The sequence below is a fragment of the Ostrea edulis genome, chromosome 4, assembly GCF_947568905.1.
Source record: "Ostrea edulis chromosome 4, xbOstEdul1.1, whole genome shotgun sequence".
Taxonomy (NCBI): domain Eukaryota; kingdom Metazoa; phylum Mollusca; class Bivalvia; order Ostreida; family Ostreidae; genus Ostrea; species Ostrea edulis.
Genome location: NC_079167.1, coordinates 25,289,332 through 25,307,978, shown reverse-complemented (window position 1 = coordinate 25,307,978; position 18,647 = coordinate 25,289,332). Strand labels below are relative to the sequence as shown.

General features: G+C 34.5%; 1 protein-coding gene across 32 annotated transcripts in view; it reads left to right on the top strand.

The window, feature by feature from the left end:
* The window catches only part of LOC125671586 (rap guanine nucleotide exchange factor 2-like), a 58,216-nt gene extending 40,311 nt beyond the window's left edge, over positions 1-17,905 (top strand). For 9 of the 32 annotated variants that reach the window (XM_048907384.2, XM_056162349.1, XM_056162345.1 and 6 more), the window contains 25 exons: positions 728-826; positions 1,128-1,318; positions 1,963-2,080; positions 2,180-2,284; positions 2,711-2,875; positions 3,261-3,368; positions 3,533-3,565; positions 4,657-4,860; positions 5,317-5,425; positions 5,714-5,942; positions 6,068-6,293; positions 6,407-6,471; positions 6,630-6,737; positions 8,857-9,115; positions 9,226-9,325; positions 9,528-9,655; positions 9,851-9,934; positions 10,199-10,345; positions 10,526-10,763; positions 11,038-11,130; positions 11,520-11,768; positions 12,181-12,432; positions 13,297-13,395; positions 14,163-14,354; positions 15,242-17,905. In XM_048907384.2, coding sequence (XP_048763341.1) covers positions 728-826; positions 1,128-1,318; positions 1,963-2,080; positions 2,180-2,284; positions 2,711-2,875; positions 3,261-3,368; positions 3,533-3,565; positions 4,657-4,860; positions 5,317-5,425; positions 5,714-5,942; positions 6,068-6,293; positions 6,407-6,471; positions 6,630-6,737; positions 8,857-9,115; positions 9,226-9,325; positions 9,528-9,655; positions 9,851-9,934; positions 10,199-10,345; positions 10,526-10,763; positions 11,038-11,130; positions 11,520-11,768; positions 12,181-12,432; positions 13,297-13,395; positions 14,163-14,354; positions 15,242-15,270 — 3,630 coding nt within the window. In that variant the 3' untranslated portion in view covers positions 15,271-17,905. The remainder of the gene's footprint in view (positions 1-727; positions 827-1,127; positions 1,319-1,962; positions 2,081-2,179; positions 2,285-2,710; positions 2,876-3,260; positions 3,369-3,532; positions 3,566-4,656; positions 4,861-5,316; positions 5,426-5,713; positions 5,943-6,067; positions 6,294-6,406; positions 6,472-6,629; positions 6,738-8,856; positions 9,116-9,225; positions 9,326-9,527; positions 9,656-9,850; positions 9,935-10,198; positions 10,346-10,525; positions 10,764-11,037; positions 11,131-11,519; positions 11,769-12,180; positions 12,433-13,296; positions 13,396-14,162; positions 14,355-15,241) is intronic. The other 23 variants (XM_056162339.1, XM_056162346.1, XM_048907378.2 and 20 more) reach the window with 17 other exon arrangements.
* The last annotated feature ends 742 nt before the right edge of the window (positions 17,906-18,647 follow it).

Genomic DNA, 18,647 nt, shown 5'->3' with positions numbered 1-18,647 from the left:
GATAGGTTCACCACATGATGAATTAGAACACAAGCCATTAAGTCGTCATTGGTGTACAAATTAAATAGGGGTTCTCTGCCAGTATGGCAAGTTTCCTGATAGTGCAAAGTTTAATTTCCATAAATTGCAGGAAATGAGCCCTAGTTCAATGGAACCTTACTCCAGGATATGAATACTTGTGGGGACTTAATGGTGCATAACTTTGTGATACATGTACTATATGATTTGTTGCAAAACTGTTTTACAGTGTTTAAACTACTCTAGTCATGCATTATTAAGTGCTTATGATACATGTTCTCAAAATATATTATATCAGAGTGAATATGTTTTAAAAATAATCTTTGAATCGGATGTCAGTGATGTGTTCCATATAAGGGGTTTCTCTTATTTTATCCACCCACTGCTTCATACTGTGAATAGCTGAAACATAGCTCTTATTGTGTCAACTTCCTTCTAGTGGATAGTGAGCAAGAATGACTCCTAATCTTAAGTTTAAAAATACAGTGTGCTGTAATATTCAAATGTACAGTCTCAATAAATGACACACTAGTATCACATTGTATATTGGGGTAGCACTATATTTAACAATTGAGTCATTAATTGTAGAACCTACAAAGTAGAAGTACTTGTAGATATTTTTTTTTTCATTTTGTAAAATCATGCAGTTTATAAAGGACAAAGCAACTTTTTTAGATTAAAATACTTATTTTATAATGGTGCATTTCAGTCCATACGAGATGCAGTGCAAGAATGTCTGCAAAAAGAACCAAAAGACAGAACAGAGGATGACATTGAAACACTTTTGGAGTTCATTCAACATTTTAGAGTAAGAGATTAAATCCATGACAATATTTTCTTCTTAGATATTGTATGTATAATGCATTGATTGAAAAATACAATTTTTGAACAGAACAAAGTGTATATCCACTTATAGTTCTCATTCTCTCTCTCTCTCTCTCTCTCTCTCTCTCTCTCTCTCTCTCTCTCTCTATATATATATATATATATATAGAAAGAGAGAGAGAGGTATTGTTGAGAGTAAATGTTAAGAAGACTATCATATGAGTGAGTTTCATTCAGTATTTAAGGAAAATTAGAAATTAATTGAAGTTATTTTTTTCCCGCAGGCATTTGCCAACATGACGCAGCCAATCCGGCGTGAGTTGTGTGCGGTGATGGTATTTGCTGTGATCGAGAAGCGAGGGACGATTGTAATGCGGGATAATGAGGAGCTGGATTCCTGGTCCGTCATTCTGAATGGTCAGGTGGAGATCATCCACTCAGATGGATCAGCGGAGTTCCTCCAGATGGGAGACAGGTGAGATGAAAAACGACGACTGCAACATACGTGGAATTAAAACTGAATATTAACAGAGAAGAATTAAAAGTTGTCGTGAATTTCTGGGCGTGAGCTTCCATTAAAAGTGTGAAGATGATAAGTTCATCTCTGAAATTTCTGTTCAAAAAGTCAGTCTTCGAATAAAATGTGCACATATTGGGTGTTGATCATATCAAGTGTTTTTCTTGATACATCAGAAAGTACTCCCAAATCTTGTTAAGACTGTTCAAGTTCACAGATTTGTGAAGAAATGGCATCTTACTGTGAAGTTAATATGTGGCAATAGTTTATATGCAGAACATCTTTCATCATGTAACTGAAAATGGTCGTCAAGGACTACTGCCCTCACACAGCGGGTTTATTGTGGATTTTATGAACAAGAAAGAAGTTTCATGACCTTTTGTATAATCTTGGGGGAAATTAATTTGGATTGCCAAGAAACTATAAAGAAACATTAAGAGACTCAATACTTTCTATTTTACCTATTTTACCATGGCTATGATCTGGGATGAACTTGACAATTTTTAGGCATTAGAAATGTTTTGTAAAAATCATCTGCATAATTAATTATTTTGAAATTTGGTAAATACTTTTCAATATTCAACATTTGTATTTGAATGCAGTTTTGGGATTTCCCCAACCCTGGAAAAGATGTACCACAAGGGAGAGATGCGGACATTGTTGGATGACTGTCAGTTTGTCTGTATTGCTCAAGAGGACTACCACCGAATCTTGGACAAGGTAAGTTTACAATTCTGCCTTTGCGTTTTGGAGGTCATCTTTTTCGTCTTTAGAATGTATTAAATTTTTAACACTATGTTTGGAATGGCTTTTTTTCAGGGCAAAGAAAATACAGAGAAACATGTGGAGGAAGGTCAGGTTGTGATGGTAACAGAACACAGAATATTTGATGGGGGAAACAGGAAGGGACAAATTGTCATAAGAGTAAGTGTGACTTGACTTGACTTGACTTGACTTAATCCTTTGGGTTCCCTGGGGAACATAGGGCCGCAAAGAGTAAGTGTACAAAATTAAAACTCGTAGAACATACAAGGCTGTAGTCAGAAAAACAGAATTCTCTGTTAAAGTTTATGTCAGGAGTTGAACTTTTTGATGGCAAAGTGTGTTATTAATTCCTTGTGTATGTGAATATTGTTGATAAATTGTTTGGTATTATACTTGTACTTAGCAAATTTTGTTTTCTCAAAGTGTTTTTATGACAGAGGTGAAGAATTTTATTGTTGTAACTTGTTTGTCTAATGTTTACAGACAGTTAAATCAGAATCATAGTAACCATAGTAACAGTAAACAAGAGTCATCTCTGTATACAGCATACAATACACATACAATTACATGTTCTTCATTATTCAGGGAACACCAGACCACTTAATGCAGCATTTAGTGCAGGAGCACTCAGCTGTTGACCCCACATATGTAGAGGATTTCTTGCTGTGTTTTCGTGTCTTCATTAAAGATAACATGGACTTAGCCAGCAAATTACAGAACTGGTTCGAGACATCAAGTTATAGAAATAAGGTCTGTAGCAAGAAAGTATCATCATCCATATTACTAATACCAGAAACGTTTAGAATGAATTTGGGGTTCTTACATTCAATGTTATCCAGGAAATTTATGCTCTGGCATAATCTGTTATTTTCTGTCCCAAGTGTAAAACAGGAGATTACAACAACTTGAAATTGAATGACCTGTGCAATATGCATTTTATTCGAAGAGGCATACTAGCTCTGGCCTCATTAAATTGTCAACAATCAACCTTAAATATACAGATTGGTAAAACTTATCTGCATCATTAGACATACTGTAATATTTCTACTAAATCTTTGAGATAATACCTGTACAGCTGCCAAGAATGTACCTGCTATATTACATTTTCCACTTGTTGTATGGCATGTTTCTTCAGGTGACCAGGGTTGTTCTGTTGTGGGTCAATAACCACTTTGTGGACTTTGAGACTGATGCCCCACTTTGTGAGTTCCTGGAGAACTTTGAAGGCCTCCTAGAACGAGAGGTGAGCAACACTGATAAAAAAAAAATTTTGAACACCAATGTAGCAGGATGGAGACTTTTAGTGCTCTTTTAAACTTCAGTAAATGGGATGAAGTATATTTAGAGGTGGTGAAGCTTTGTTTTCTATTGTAAAACGATAGTTTTTATTCAAGTTATCTATTGTAGATCAGCATTGAAACAAGTAGAAAGATTAGTTCGGTGTGTATTGGTTGGAATGGAATGGATTTTTCTGTTCTTGTTCAATGCATGATGTTTTGAAATTCTCCAATTTTCTCTTTTTACTATTGAAGTTATAAAAACAATTGGTATGCAATACTACTACTGTTGCAGTATATTGGTTGTCACAGACAAGAGCTGAAACAATATTCTATATTTAGTTTTAAATTTGGGTCATGAATAGATAGAAATTGTATTGCTTACATGTATATGCTACATGTACATGCATTTTAAGCAAATGAATCATGGAACTCAACACAACTGCAATTTTACAATTTTTTTTCATAATTAACCAGTATTTTAACTTGTGGCAATTAAGGGCTTGCAGTTCAAATCAGTGATTCAAAGGTTTTTTTTCCCATAAGGATAGAATAGATTTTGATGATTGTTTCAACTCTGTTATTATTTTCTTGCATCATTGTATAATTGAAAAAAAAATTATCCAATTTTGATGTGCTTTTCACATCTTTCCAGTGAAAGATGATCTTAGTGCATATGCACATATCATTTTCTAAACTAAGAAAGATGAATAAGATTTATAGAACATTACTGCATACTGGCACTTGATATTAATCAGATTCAGACAAAATGCATGCATATATCTTGTACACAGTATATACAACTGTACATATAGTGCAAAGAATGGAATTTCATAAATTCTTTGATCACGGACCAATTATATGCTGCACTAGTTTTTGTTAAAGTGTTTTAAGAGTTACCAAGAGAAGGAGTAAAAATCATTTAAAAATGAATGTTTTTGATACTTCATTAGTCAACAATTTCTAATTATATTTAAAATGCATTAATATGTATTTATGCTTTGAGTTAGTGTAGTGGAGAATACTCCTTGGTCAATAATATGTGGTGGAGTTTCTTTTAAAAACCAATGTGAAGCACAGGCAACATCATTGTCATATCATCATCACTCATGAAATTAATCCCTTACAAAATTACAATGTCATTCATGAATTGCTCAGAACACATTCATCATATGATGATATCATGGCATGAGTTATCTGTGCTTTATTTCTCTTCTGAAATGTTCACTTAACCATTTCTGTATTCACTAACAGGAAATGATGGGTCAGTTAAGGCTACTGAATATAGCTTGTGCTGCCAAGGCCCGACCCAGAAATATCACATTAACCAGGGCCACAAGAGAGGAAGTTTTACACTTTTCTGTCCTTGGGGGGCAGGAAAGGGGCTGTGGTATATTTATTTCCAAAGTAGAAAAGGGCTCCAAAGCTTACGAAGCTGGCCTCAAAAGGGGAGACCAGGTAATCTATTCTGAGAATTCTCTCAAGCTGGGCTTCTGAGGAGGTGAAAGAAATACACTGAATTACGGAAAATTTAACATTATATTCAGACTGAATGATTGAATTGAAGAAAGTGATTTAAAAATAACTTAAACTTTTAATTCAAAAATACCAATATTGTAAATGCTTTTCTAGAAGCCGGGTTTGATATTATATTCAGAATTGGGGCTTTTTAGCTTTTTTTCCTCATTTGAATTTAGAAAATTTAATCATTATAAAGCTAATATTGAGAAGAATAAAAAATCATTAAACATTCAGCTCACCTATATTCATCTCATATGCATTTCATTTATTGGCATTGTCAAACTTATAACCATGATAACCCTCGGACATTGTAGTGCACACATTCCTATGTTTAATTCCTTTGTGTAATCATGTCAAGATGCACAAACACATTCAAACTGTTTGTTCCTACAGATTTTGGAAGTCAATGGTTCCAGTCTGAGCAATGTCTCCCATAACCGTGCGCTGGAACTACTAAGGGGAACAACTCACCTCTCTCTTAATGTCAAGTGCAATTTGCTGGGTATGTTGGAATTTAACATTTAATAAATCATGATGAAACAAATAAACAAGCATGCATTATGCCACAGCTCATGCAGGCAGGATGAACCAATCAAAACTTCTTTTTATACTTTTTTATTATTGATATTTTTATTACGTGTTATAGTATTCTAGTGCTTATATAGTAAACTGGAACTTGGAAATAGCTCTTTCATGTTGAGATGTACTTATTAAGTGTTTTTTGGGTGAAATGGAAATGATACTTATTTCTAAATGGATGTTCCTAATGCTCAGTCAAATCTGATTTCAGACTTCAAGGAGCTGTTAGATGTTCCAGATAAGAGAGTGAGTAAGGGCGAAACACCGACCCTGACCAAAAGATCATCCACGGGGGACCTGGAATCCAAGACTCCCAAAAGTGAAAAGAAAGAAAAGAGGGACAAGAAAAAGTTTTACACACTTGGCAAACATAATGTGCTCAACTACATTGGAGGAAAGATTCTCTCAAAAATTCCCTCCTCGGGTAGTTTGGGAAACAAGTGAGTTTGATCCATTGTCTGAAACCTTGATTATTAGCTTTGTTGTAGTTGTACAGATTATGAAGTTTTGGAAATCTGTGTAACATTTTGTAGTATAATACATGTTATGTTTTTATGCTTGACAGTGAAAGTCTGAATCGATCAGATGAAAGTCTCTACAAAGGTCCATCGCGAGCTCGGCTGCCATCCTCCAACTCTCTCTATAGTCTTGGTGTTCAGTCACAACACCTCAGTGCCAGCAATCCTGACCTATCTGCACTCCCAGTGGAGGAAAGTGCAAAGGAATTCCCTGACATGGTTGTCAAAATTTACAAAGCAGACCAGACATTTAAATTTCTGGCCATCACCAAGGTAACTGATGCTTTACCATTTAGAAATACCATTTAGAAAGTTATTCATGAATTGTTTAGTTACTATAGGGATAAGGTGTCACAATATAATGTGAAATTTTATTTGTTTTTTAGGACACTAATGCAAGAGAGGTGGTGTTACTTGCACTCCAGGAGTTTAGTATTACAGAACCCAGCAGGTAACAAACTTGCATGAGATATTACATTTTATTAAGCTCTACAATTTTGTATAGTAGATTTTTTGATTATTTTATATTGTAGGATACTATGAAATATTTAATATTAATTTAATGTAATAACATTTTATAGATATACTGTATTTTTTTTTTCATTTCAGCAACTACTCATTGTGTGAAGTAACAGTAGAGAATGAAAATTTGGTCAAACAGAAGCGACTACCAGACACCTTGACCAATCTTCCTGACCGGGCCAACTTAAATGGAAGGTAAACAACTGCTTTTACTAACTCATACACAGTATCCATAGCTAGCTTTCTGTATAGTTAAATGTAGCGTAGGTATTTATATGCGCCTCGTATTCAGTTTGTATGACCACAGCCCGTCTTGTTATTGGGATTGCTTTTTCATCTTTAACAACATGATTTATTTCATAATGTCATCATTACTTTCATCAAGTTTGTGTTCTGGAAGAAAATAATTGTTACTTTGATTTTGTCATGCAATATTATTATTTGAGCAGAAGAAAAGCATTTGCTTAGAGTTTTAAAATTTGTATAAACCCGTGAAATCTATTGAATATTAACATAGTGTAGTTGGAATAGTAACGTTTTGTCGTAACCAATCCGTGATAGTTATACAGTAGATTTAGTGTCTTTCTAACCCATTATAGCTAGGTTACCAGTGAATTTTCTGACTCCTACTTATTTCTGACTTTCTTATCAGCATGCAGTCAGGCCCCCGTAATAATTCGAAATCAACCCACTTCTGGATTGAAATAACATTTCTTAGAGATATTTTTGTAGCTTTGCATGGTGTAGAAGGTTTTGAAATTTTTATGACTTTTTTTCTCAGAAAGTTTCAATATTTATACTGCTTTTATTATTTATTGGTAAAACATTATCCAGAATGGATGCATGTGATGTTAAATATGCAAAACAATTAAGATTGTCATGGTTAAAGATTATGAACAACTCGTTCTTTATATTATTCCTGTCTTTTTATTGTATATGATGTGTCATCTATTTTACCTGACTTTGTAAGTAACTGTTTCCAGTAAACCCCTGGCCTTGCCTGTGCACCTCTTCATTTCAATTGTTGTCAAAATTTGGTGTTATTGCATATCAACTGTAGATTTTATATCTGTTGTGGTTTTGCTGTAGTTTGTGATACAAGAAAATCACGAACGTTGTACGCTAAGTAAACATACACGTATTTATTGTTTTAATCAATATTACAATTATTACACAGTTAATGATATAATACTATCTATTAATCTCGGAAATTAACAAAAGTGCTTCTGTACTATCAGTTTAACTAAGGACGATTAATAAAAAGATATATATTTGACTGGCATTTCAAATACACAAACAAAACATAAAACCCAATTAATACAAAGTCATATATATAACAGCTCAATGACTCTTTGAAAAAAAAAAAGAAATAAAGGAAATATACATTCACTCACAATGATGGGATTGCAGGGTACTAATACATGTAGACTGATGGTTACTAGCATGCAGAGGGCTGGGAACTAGGGAGTAGGGTGTCGAGAACTAGATAGGGGTGAATATGGGCCTGGCTCACCATAATGCAATGGCTGTAACAGCACATTCTCATAGTATATGCTTTGGCTTTGCTTGCTAATAATGTGCTTTTCTCACTCTGCTCTTTATATATGTGGAAAAAACTCGGTATGTTATTGATATTGATTGCAATATTCACTGCATGTAAATTTGCTGTCAGGAATGCATGGTAATTGCTTTCTCATTTACAAACCTTGTATTCACTGTTCAAATAATTGTGATACAATGAGGAAGAATTAGTTTAGATATGGAGATTTTGATTAATATTTATTGTCACTGCAGTGTGTAGTTGGATGAAATTGGATGAAATTGTTGTGGTTTGACATGTTTAGTTTTGCCTCAGTGAGTGCTGATTCCCTGTGTGTTCCAACATCTCTTAGCAGCCTCTGTCACTGTTGTCATAGATTGTGTGATTTTGTTTTTGTTGTTTAGAGACTCTTATTTTGATGTAGCTTATTAAATTTTTAAAGAGTATGACGAAAATAAACCCCAACTTTTTGAGTTATGACTTGCTGCGATAGATACTCAAGGACTTGTTGACCAAGTCACAGAGATAGATAAATCGACAGGAGAAAAAACAGCCAAGTGCTTAACAGAATATCAGTATTGTAAAAAACGTATTATTTTGAAGTATGGAAAAAATCCTGTAAAAATTTACAACTGGTCAACAGGTCATTGCTGCGCTGCATATTTTCACCTATACTAACACTTAGTTACTAACCCAACATTTTGACAACATTGTGCCAGGTCTTGGTGGTCCAGGGGTTTAATTATCTTGTTTGTTTTTTGACCACTCACCCAGGCGTACTGTTCCATGTGTACTCAGGTATTACCTTAAGAACAACATGAACACGGAGACCCTGGTTCCGGATGAGTTACGAGGGGAACTGATTAAGGAAGCTCAGATAAGCCTGCTACAACTCCATACCACAGAGGTCGCATCACAATTGACCTTGGATGATTTTAAGGTCTTTAAGAGTATTGAACCCACAGAGTACATCGACAATCTGTTTGGTCTCAAGTCAAAGTATGGCACACCAAACCTGCAGAAGTTTACAGAGGTGAGTGTAGCCATCATTGCTAGAATGAGCCGAAATTTCACCAAGTCTAATGGTGAAGTCAACAATAGTTTGGAATTTCAACCTGCACAATTGTTTTTTTTTTTAACCAGCTTGTCAATAAGGAGATGTACTGGGTCGTTACGGAGGTGTGTGGAGAAATCAACATTGTCAAAAGAATGAGAATGATCAAACAATTTATTAAGATTGCAAGTAAGTGTCCAAGTGTTTATTAAGATTACAAGTACTTGTAAGTATGAGAATGTGGAAGTATTGCATGCTCACATGCTAATTATATTTTGAATGTAAAACTTTGATAAAAGCATTTCTTAGAAATGTTTATTCATGTTGGATTTGTAGAGTGAATTTCTTGGGTAGGAAATTCTTGAATTTTTTTTTTAATCTTTGTTTCCAGAGCACTGCAAAGACTGCAAAAATTTCAATTCCATGTTTTCAATATTAAGTGGCCTTGACAAAATTTATGTAAGTCGATTACGCAACACATGGGAGAAATTACCTAGCAAGTATTTAAAGGTGTACGAGGTAAGTCAGCACAAAAATGTTAACAAGTTTCGTAGAATGTGATTTTACTATTGTCAACATTTTATAGTGTATTTAGGACTTGTACATGTATTAAATTAATTTGTGAATACATGTGCATACTATAATTCCTGCACACACTATACATGTATATCAAAGGTATGGGAAATTTATCCCTCCAATGCCATTCTTTTTCAGGACCTGAAAGAATTGATTGACCCTTCCAAAAATATGTCCAAATACAGAAGTTATGTCGGTAGTGATCATGTACAGCCACCGATGGTAAGGAAGTCTTATGAATTAAATACAGATGGAAATTTCAGTATTCTTCATTATTTATCATCATTGCATATTTAATTTTTCAAATGTAATTTTGCTACACCTAGCTGAAAAATTAGTGCATGTATGTGTAATTGCATAAACTTGTGTGAGTTATAGATCATGTCTGTTATTTACTGGGTGATTTGCTTTAAAACTTTGTAAGTTTACACATTCACAGATAATGCATTTAGAAAGTCAGGACTGATTTTTTATTCCCTATTCCAGTTGCCATTATTCCCAATTGCTATGAAAGATCTAACTTTCCTGAAAGATGGAAATGATACGAAAGTCGATGGACTGATAAACTTCGAAAAGTTCCGAATGATAGCCAAAGAAGTTCGCCACCTGTGTAATATGTGTTCAGCTAAATATGTAAGTGAACTGTCACTTGGTTATTGTCTTCAGTTGCATGGATTTGATACTTTAAAAAAAAATCAGAATGCATTTTCGAAAAATATTTTTTTCTGTCGTTACAAGAAAATGTTTAGTTGTGAAATGGGAAAAGCCTTTTTTTTTTGAGAAGTCACATTTTATTAATATCCCCCTTCCTAGGATGTCAATACAATGTTCCTTGGCACACAAAGTATGTATGAAAGTTCTTGGATCATGGGAATGGCAACCATGAAGAGGGTGAGGAATCGTAGAGGCTCCACCCTCCCCAATCCGAAGAAAATGTACGAGGAGGCGCAGATGGTGCGACGAGTGAAGTCATACCTCAGTAACATTAAGGTCATCTATGATGAGGATAAACTTCGAGAAATGTCATACCAGTGTGAACCAGACAACAAAGGTGTGTTGGTGAACAATATTACCTAACGAATACAATGTGGCTAAACTGGATGTTGCATAATCAGAAATGTGGAGGAATTGATTATAACACCAAAGTTTTGAACACAATTATAAGATTAAGATATGTATAATCTGGATGTTGTGTTAGGTATTGAGTGGATCCAGTCTCACGGGTTTTACTAGATTTCATTGAATTTGAGCTATGCCTGGCTTAACTTTATATTTTGTGATTGCTTACTGTATATTGGATTACATTTGATCGCATGTAATTACAGCTAGGAGAGCTGACCATTCTCCGAGTGTTACAAGTGTAACAATACCAAACAAGGATGACAAAGCTGCTGCCGTCCCATCAGGTCCAAAATTTGGTAAGAAGTGTCGCTGTCTGGTCATGTACTCTGAGATCACACAAGTTTATACTTTTTGTTATGATTTCGTATATTTTTAGTATGACTCCATATACATTTATAACCTATTTATGTTTATCTTCTTTTTCTCACTTCGATATGAAATTTTCCTACACTTGTAATGCATTATTTGACCAAATGATTTGAATACATCCAAAGAAAATAACATTTTTGTCTAGCTTGTTTTTGTCTTAGCTAGTAATAAACTTATTTTCATTGACACTTTTTTCTTTTGTCTCTGTCTTGTAGCTTGTGACGTTCTCATTTGATATCATCACTAACGCTCTCCCCATCCTTAATATAAACAAATCTTCTGCATGACTCTTGAGGTGTATTTCTTTTGCCGTCAGGTGCTGAATCTCCACAGGCAATCCAGAAACTGATGGGATTGTCCGCCTCTGTCAAACCTCATAAATCACATTATCCCCTCCCCCCTGCACCGTCAGGGGTTACCAGTCCGTCCCTAAGTTCAGGGCGACGACCACCCACATCTCCCCGCCATTCAGCGGCCTTACGGTCCCATCCAGTTCATCTGTCACCCGAGAGTTCATCTGTCGTCAGTCTTAGTAATATAGCTTACCGCAGACCCCAGCGCACGGGTAAGATGACACCTCGTCCTCCTAACTTACATGTTGTTGTTGGAAGGGAAAACTAAGTAGCGGAATTTGGTTATGTTTTAATGATCATATCATTTTGTTACCTGTAGTTTGTCTTGTGTGGTTCTTATGAATGCAGTATTATTACATTTTTTTTATGTTATAAGCCTTTCCTTTTGTATTTTCTGCGCATGCTCCATACAAGTGAGACGCATTACTTTACAATGAACTATGATAATCCGGTGTATGGAATGTATTGCTTGATTTCAGAATAGCACACTTTTTCAGACTTGAAATACTAGAACTCTTTGTTTGACTGTTCTTACTAGTATATGTATTAGTATATGAAAATGAAACTTTTTGCCTGTTTGGATCTTTGGAATGAGAGTAAAATGTTGTCACCAAATTATTTTAGGATCACACACTTCCCAAACTTCATTAACCTCCAATGAGTCGAGTTCAACTGACACCACACAGACCAGCCAGGGCTCTAACCCACAGTATGCTCGGTTGTCCCACAACCAGCATGAGTCCCCGGACTCGGCACGGCACAGTATGATCTCCACAAACTATGATACTCAGAGCACCAACTCCGTGGGGTCCAACAACAGCTCATCATCCACCCACTCCACACCCCCTCATTACCGACGTCACGGCCCCCAAACAGGTCAGTGTATACAGCTTAGTGGACAGCTTTGTATTGGTCATTGTGGGGCTAGAATGAAGAGAGTATTTGTAAATTTGTTAACAGGTTTTAAACTGCATGTGGTTTCAGTTAAGCAACATGATCTCGGGAACATCAAATAATCAGGCAAATAAAAATTTACTAAATGAATAACGGTTTGGAAGGGGAAAATGCTGAATTCTGAAATAATGCTATAATCTGCAGAACATTACTACAGACTGGCCATTTCCTGGCTCAAACAACAAATTCTGTGTCTCCTGTCCATGCACAAACATGTAGTGTTTTCTGTTGATGAGTAGATTCTTCTGTGTTAGATGCTGTCGTGAACTAGATGATTGTGTGTTGGTGGTGGTGTATTACATGTAGTTTTCCTTCTTTATTTTGTTAAGAAATGGTTTCAGTTCATTAAAGTAATGCTAAACAATCACTGTTCTAAAAATCAACCATCTGAGAAGTGAAGCACAAAAAAATAATAAATGAATAATTATACATAAAGATGAAACAAACTTATTTGGAGCAAAAAGCAAGCCTTTGTCAAGGCTTCCAAATCTGTCTGCAACTGTTCTTGTGCCCAAATAGCTGCCAGAAAGTAATGATCTTGTGAAAAAAATGCAGTAGTGTTTGTTATCCTGTCTGCATATAAAGGCACGCACTAAAACAAGACCTCCTTGGCGTAGGTATAAACGCCAAATGAATTTCCACACTGATGCTGTTCTTGTATGTGTTAGTGTTGTCGTAGACGCTACACTATCTCCCTCTCCTTCTGCATGGCTACCAGCTCTGCTGCTACAGTTACTATGCCTATGAACTCTGGCCCCTATGTTTGATGTCTGTATTCTCTTGCAGCACCGCCCTTCCTTCATCAACATAGTACTCCACCTCTGCCCCAGGCTAGGGCAAGACCTCCATTACCGCCCTATAATGTTGTCATGCAAAATTCGCCAGGTGAGATGAGTGTGTCGTGTATTAATTTATTCCAGTTCTAATTGGAGTGTATTCACAGTTCTAATAAGGAAATCATTCAGATCATATATAGAGACTATTTATTCTCATGTCCATTACATCGACTGTGATATTGATTTTGAAATTCCCCCTAGCATAGAAAGAGGAAAAGTCATCCCCCTTTAATAGAAACTTGCGTGATGAAAACGTGGATCAATATCGCATGAAACAATCCATGATCATCCCACACTGTACATAGCGAGTTCTGCACTTCATCTCTGCTTGTATTAACATCTGGCTGTTAGCTGCTTCCATCTACATTCTAACTCATTACAATAATCAAGACCCAGCTCTATCTCCACCATGTCAAACATGCACTATATATTAACATTTTTATAAAAAGTTAATATTGGTAAAAAGGTTTTGGATTTTATTCAGTGGAAGTAAAGCTGGGTCTTCTGTACAAACTCCTGATTTTTTTTTCATCTGACCAGTGTTTCTGAAATGCAAATAGTGTGTGAATGATTCTCTTTTTCTGTATGTACTTTCCTTAATAAAGATGTATTTCATATAAGAAATATCAAAAATCTGTGGAATATACAACTGACTGAAAATAATGAAAGAGAATGTTCTTTGATATGAATTATACTGTGGGCATGAATTTGTTATGATATAAATCTGAAATAAGATTTCTTGCTTGTAAAAATACTCTGATGTGGAATCTTGAATGCTCTTACAAAAGTTATTTATCCTTCTGCATTCCTCAACAGCCTATAGCCATATTATCCATCAAACGTACACTAAAGTCCGCCGACCGCCCTTGCCTGATTACCATTCTGCTACACAAATGGCCCAACTAGCTCGCCAGAAGCATTATTGGCAGATGGAGCGATCTCATTCACATGAAGGGGTTGTAGGATACTGCAATGGGCAGGCACCTTATTACCAAGTCTCTGATGATGGTAGGTTACCACACTCCTCCCCTATTCCCTAAAAAAAATCCATGGCTGCCAAAAGCTTTGTCAGAACAGGGGAATCACACGCAGGACATCATCTCGATTTATGATCTCAGCATTGCAATGATTTGGTCTAAACTTCGCAATAATCCAATTTCAGACAGTGCAATGTATTGTTTTAAATGAAATCATTTGTTAACAAACATTTGCTTGCCCTCCCCCTGTTTTTGGTAACATGTCTTACTTTTGTTGTTCTCCATGTTTTTGTTTGGATTAGTTTTCCCTTTTGTTCCTTGTTAGCATGATTTGTTTCACATGGAAGTTGAAGAGTTATGATTTGATTCTAACCTCAACAAATCTCATTTCAATGTATTTAGAAAGTGTAATTCCAGATTTACATCAGCCATATTATATTTCATAAACAGTATTCCTGTTATATGTACAGGTGTATACATATATAGATGTTATATCATTTGATGCTGATATTGTAACATTACACCATTATATACAATGTATGTACATATATGGTACTAAAACTAAATTCTCATATGAAACACAAAATAACACTTTCTGAAAATATTTACCTGTGCAATATCCTACGCATCAAAACAGATTGTGATTGATCTTCTTTAGTATGGGAACATATACAGTAAAACACCATTATAGCGAACCTCCAGGGCCAGTGAAAAGCAGTTCGTTATAACCAAACTTTCTGATATTTAATTCAAATTTTGTTATTTTCCACTCATAAGGGAATAAATATTACTTTGCAATAAGGGTGAATTTGTTACAAGAATGTTATAAGTGTGTTTTACTGTACTGATCTGAACCCTATTTTTTAGAATTAGAATTGATGTAATATTTCTCCATTCAATTTTCCTAATGTCTTGTAGAAGAAGAGGAACAGGTGTCTGCAGTGTGAAAAGACTCTCCGTAAATAAAGAGGTGTTCATCAGGCCTAGGGAGGGTCTACAACAACCCCACATGTCTGTCAGCCATTACTGACAGGAAGGGGTGTGTCATGTCACCTGTGCATACAGGGTGGGACATGGCCCCAATTGTTTTGAAGTGCAATTCTTCCTGCTCATCTGTGATAGTGAAACATAAAAAACTATAATCCTCTCTTTTGTGGGGGAAATTGTTGGTGCAAGTGAACTTCTTGTGCATACACTAGTGCAATTTGACACAAAAATGGCAATGCCATGCATGTGTGTTAGTCACAGTATTAGCCAGACGAGGATCTGACATTGTATAAAGCTGATCTGAAATCATCCAACCATGAGAGTGGTGATCTGTGTATATGTGTTCAGACTGAAGAACTTGTAATGATGGTACTTCCTTCATACATTTAGTGCTATACCATGATCATGCTGTGAACCGTGCCATCTCATCAAACATACAGCTTTCCTGTTTTCCAAGGAACTGGACTCTAGAATTTTAATATATGTATTTGTATACCAAAGACAACTTTGTCATTTACTCATTTGGTTCAGAAATGGCAAGAAACATATATGAATTATATTTTAATTTTATTGTTGTAATCGTTTTTATACAAAGTTTAAGAAAGATCATTCATGTCTATTTATTGGATACGTATAAACAACATGGTCTCCTATCATGATTACAAACTATTTTATGTTCACGTACACTCATCCCACAGAAATAGGAATTTACTACATTTATCTTACATTAAAGGGACTGGTTCACAATTTTTGAAAAAAATATTTTTCATTTTTGATGTTAAATATCAAAAATATAACTAATTAAATGTTGAGAGTAAAAAATTTGGAACTTCTGAACGCAAGAATAAAAGTAATATTTTAGCCTTAAATCCATGTTATGTAAACAAAGACTCGAGTCTTTTCATGCATACAAACAATCCAATGAAATTTTAATTTTATAATATAAAGCATCTTAATTTGGCATAGTCACAAATTTTAACTTTTAGATGATACATTTTACCTAAAGAATGCTATAAATGTAAAAGATATAATAAACTTAGATCGACATCGATTTCTTTTGAAATTTCGTAAACAATAACATACCGCAATCTTTGTTTACAAAACAAATAATGAGCTTCTATGATGATGTATAACCTTAATTTTTATGTGAAATCTTTTAAACACATTAGACAATAGATTTTGATCATTAAAAGTGAAAAACAAAATTTTGGGGGAAATCGTGAATCAGTCCCTTTAAAACATGAAGGGTCAATTTTTAGATAGTCCATGAAAATGTCAATTTCACGAGAGTTACATTTCAGAATTATTTTTAAAATATCAGCTTTCTTTGTGTATTCAGTTTTAGAATTTTGGAATAAAGTTTGTTTTCATAAGAAACCAAGAAAAAAAATCACAATTGATCTGAAGTTTCAGCACAAAGCAATTGTTATACCAATGTACATATAAATCCATGAAATATGGGTCACTGTTGTATGACTTGTAAACAATTTAAAAGTGTGACCTGTTATATCTACTGCCGGGAGATGGTAGTTGTCTTTAAATCTATTTTATAATTGTATGATATGCATGAAGATATAATGAAATCTTTATTTTAGGTCAGTTTTGCATTGTGTTTAACTAGTCACACTTGGATTAACATGTTTGTATTAGAATTTCTTTTTTATAGAATATCCATGAATTGGTTTGTATTTGAAATTGTGTTTTGAAAACTCAGGCAAGATAAATTTGTTTCGATATGTTTAATATTCTTACAAATGTAGGTCAAATTTGTATTATTTGTTGAGCAAAAGGTCCCGTCACAGGAAGCAATCTTTGGATATATCAATTCAGAAAGAGACATGGATAAGCAATCTAAACAAAAATCACTGTAAAATGTGAAAAAAGTATTCTATACTGTACATCACAAATGACAGAGTAATGGGGTTTTCAGTACTCTGATGTGGAAAAGCATTTGACACTGCCAAATTTTTGCCAACTGGACTGGAAGATGGAGTATCTTCATGCCAATCTTGTCACAGACGTTTGACCAATGGGAATAACTGTATTTGATTGTATTGTAAAATGTATAAAGAAAAAGTTGTTATACATGTATTTTCCACCTGGAAAGCATTTAGTTTAATTTTTCCTTTGCTTCAATTAAGAATTCTTGAGCAGAGTGTCAATGTAAAATACTAAAATGTCACAGGAAACTTAGAATTTTAAGTACTGTTAGTACATGATCATTCTAGAATAAATTCTTTATGGTGTTTCAATTTGTGTTAAGAGGTATATTATTGAAAGATATTTTGACAAATTTCAAGTCTGTTGGCAAATATAGACACGTAACTTCTTTTCAAAATTTATTGTTTGTTTTAATCACACTTTTTGTAAATTTAAAGCGATTTTAAGGAAACATTTTGATCGGGATATTTGATGTTGATTTCAGGGAACAGAATTAATATCCTGTGATTTGCAGACTTTGCTTTGTTACGGGATGGTGTACAGTGAAATAGAGTTAACAACGAAGTCACAAAATATATGTACTACATTATCTTTCATCCTGTATATATTACACATAATTACTACCAGGAAATGAAATAAAAGTATAAAACCATATGTTACTGTTTGTTTCTTTTCTAGACGACCTACTTAAGATGATGAAAGACCCAAATATGGATATTTTTAAAATAATTTGTTTATCTCATGTGAAATATTGGTATGACATTCTAATGGAGTGGGGTGGTTTTGCCCACATACTGGAATAGCTCAGTTCCTATCATTCACAGAGACATCACCTTCATGGTGCTTTTAATGGCACAAGGTTCTCAAATGTACAGAAAGGACCGCCCCACTTTAGCTGTAGCTTGTGGTCTCTTTTAACCATCCCTCTTTGAAAAAAAACTTATAATATTTATCTATTATACTTCGTAAATATTAAACACTGATGTATCTCCAGTAAGTGTACATTCCTTTTCCCTGGGATAATGGAATATAAAGTAAAAATATTAAGTTTTTAAATGGTCACCCTTAGCCCAAAAACTACAGAATTACTACCCAAGGTCAACACAGGTAAATGAGGTATAGAAAGAAAAGGTGTAGATTTTTAGTGTCTCTATTTTAATGAATTTCATCACCAGCACAATATTGTTCAGTCTTGCCTTCTTTATTACAAAAACGACTTGTATCAGAATAGAGAAATGTGGACAACCTTGTGCTCGATATAAACAAAGGCTTTAAAATTCGATGTAAATTTTAGGATTCCTACTGCCAAACTTGATGAATTTTCAGAAGATTTCTTTACAACTGCATGTCTTTGAAAAACTAAATGCATAGTAGTATAGAGCAGGAAGGCCTCTAC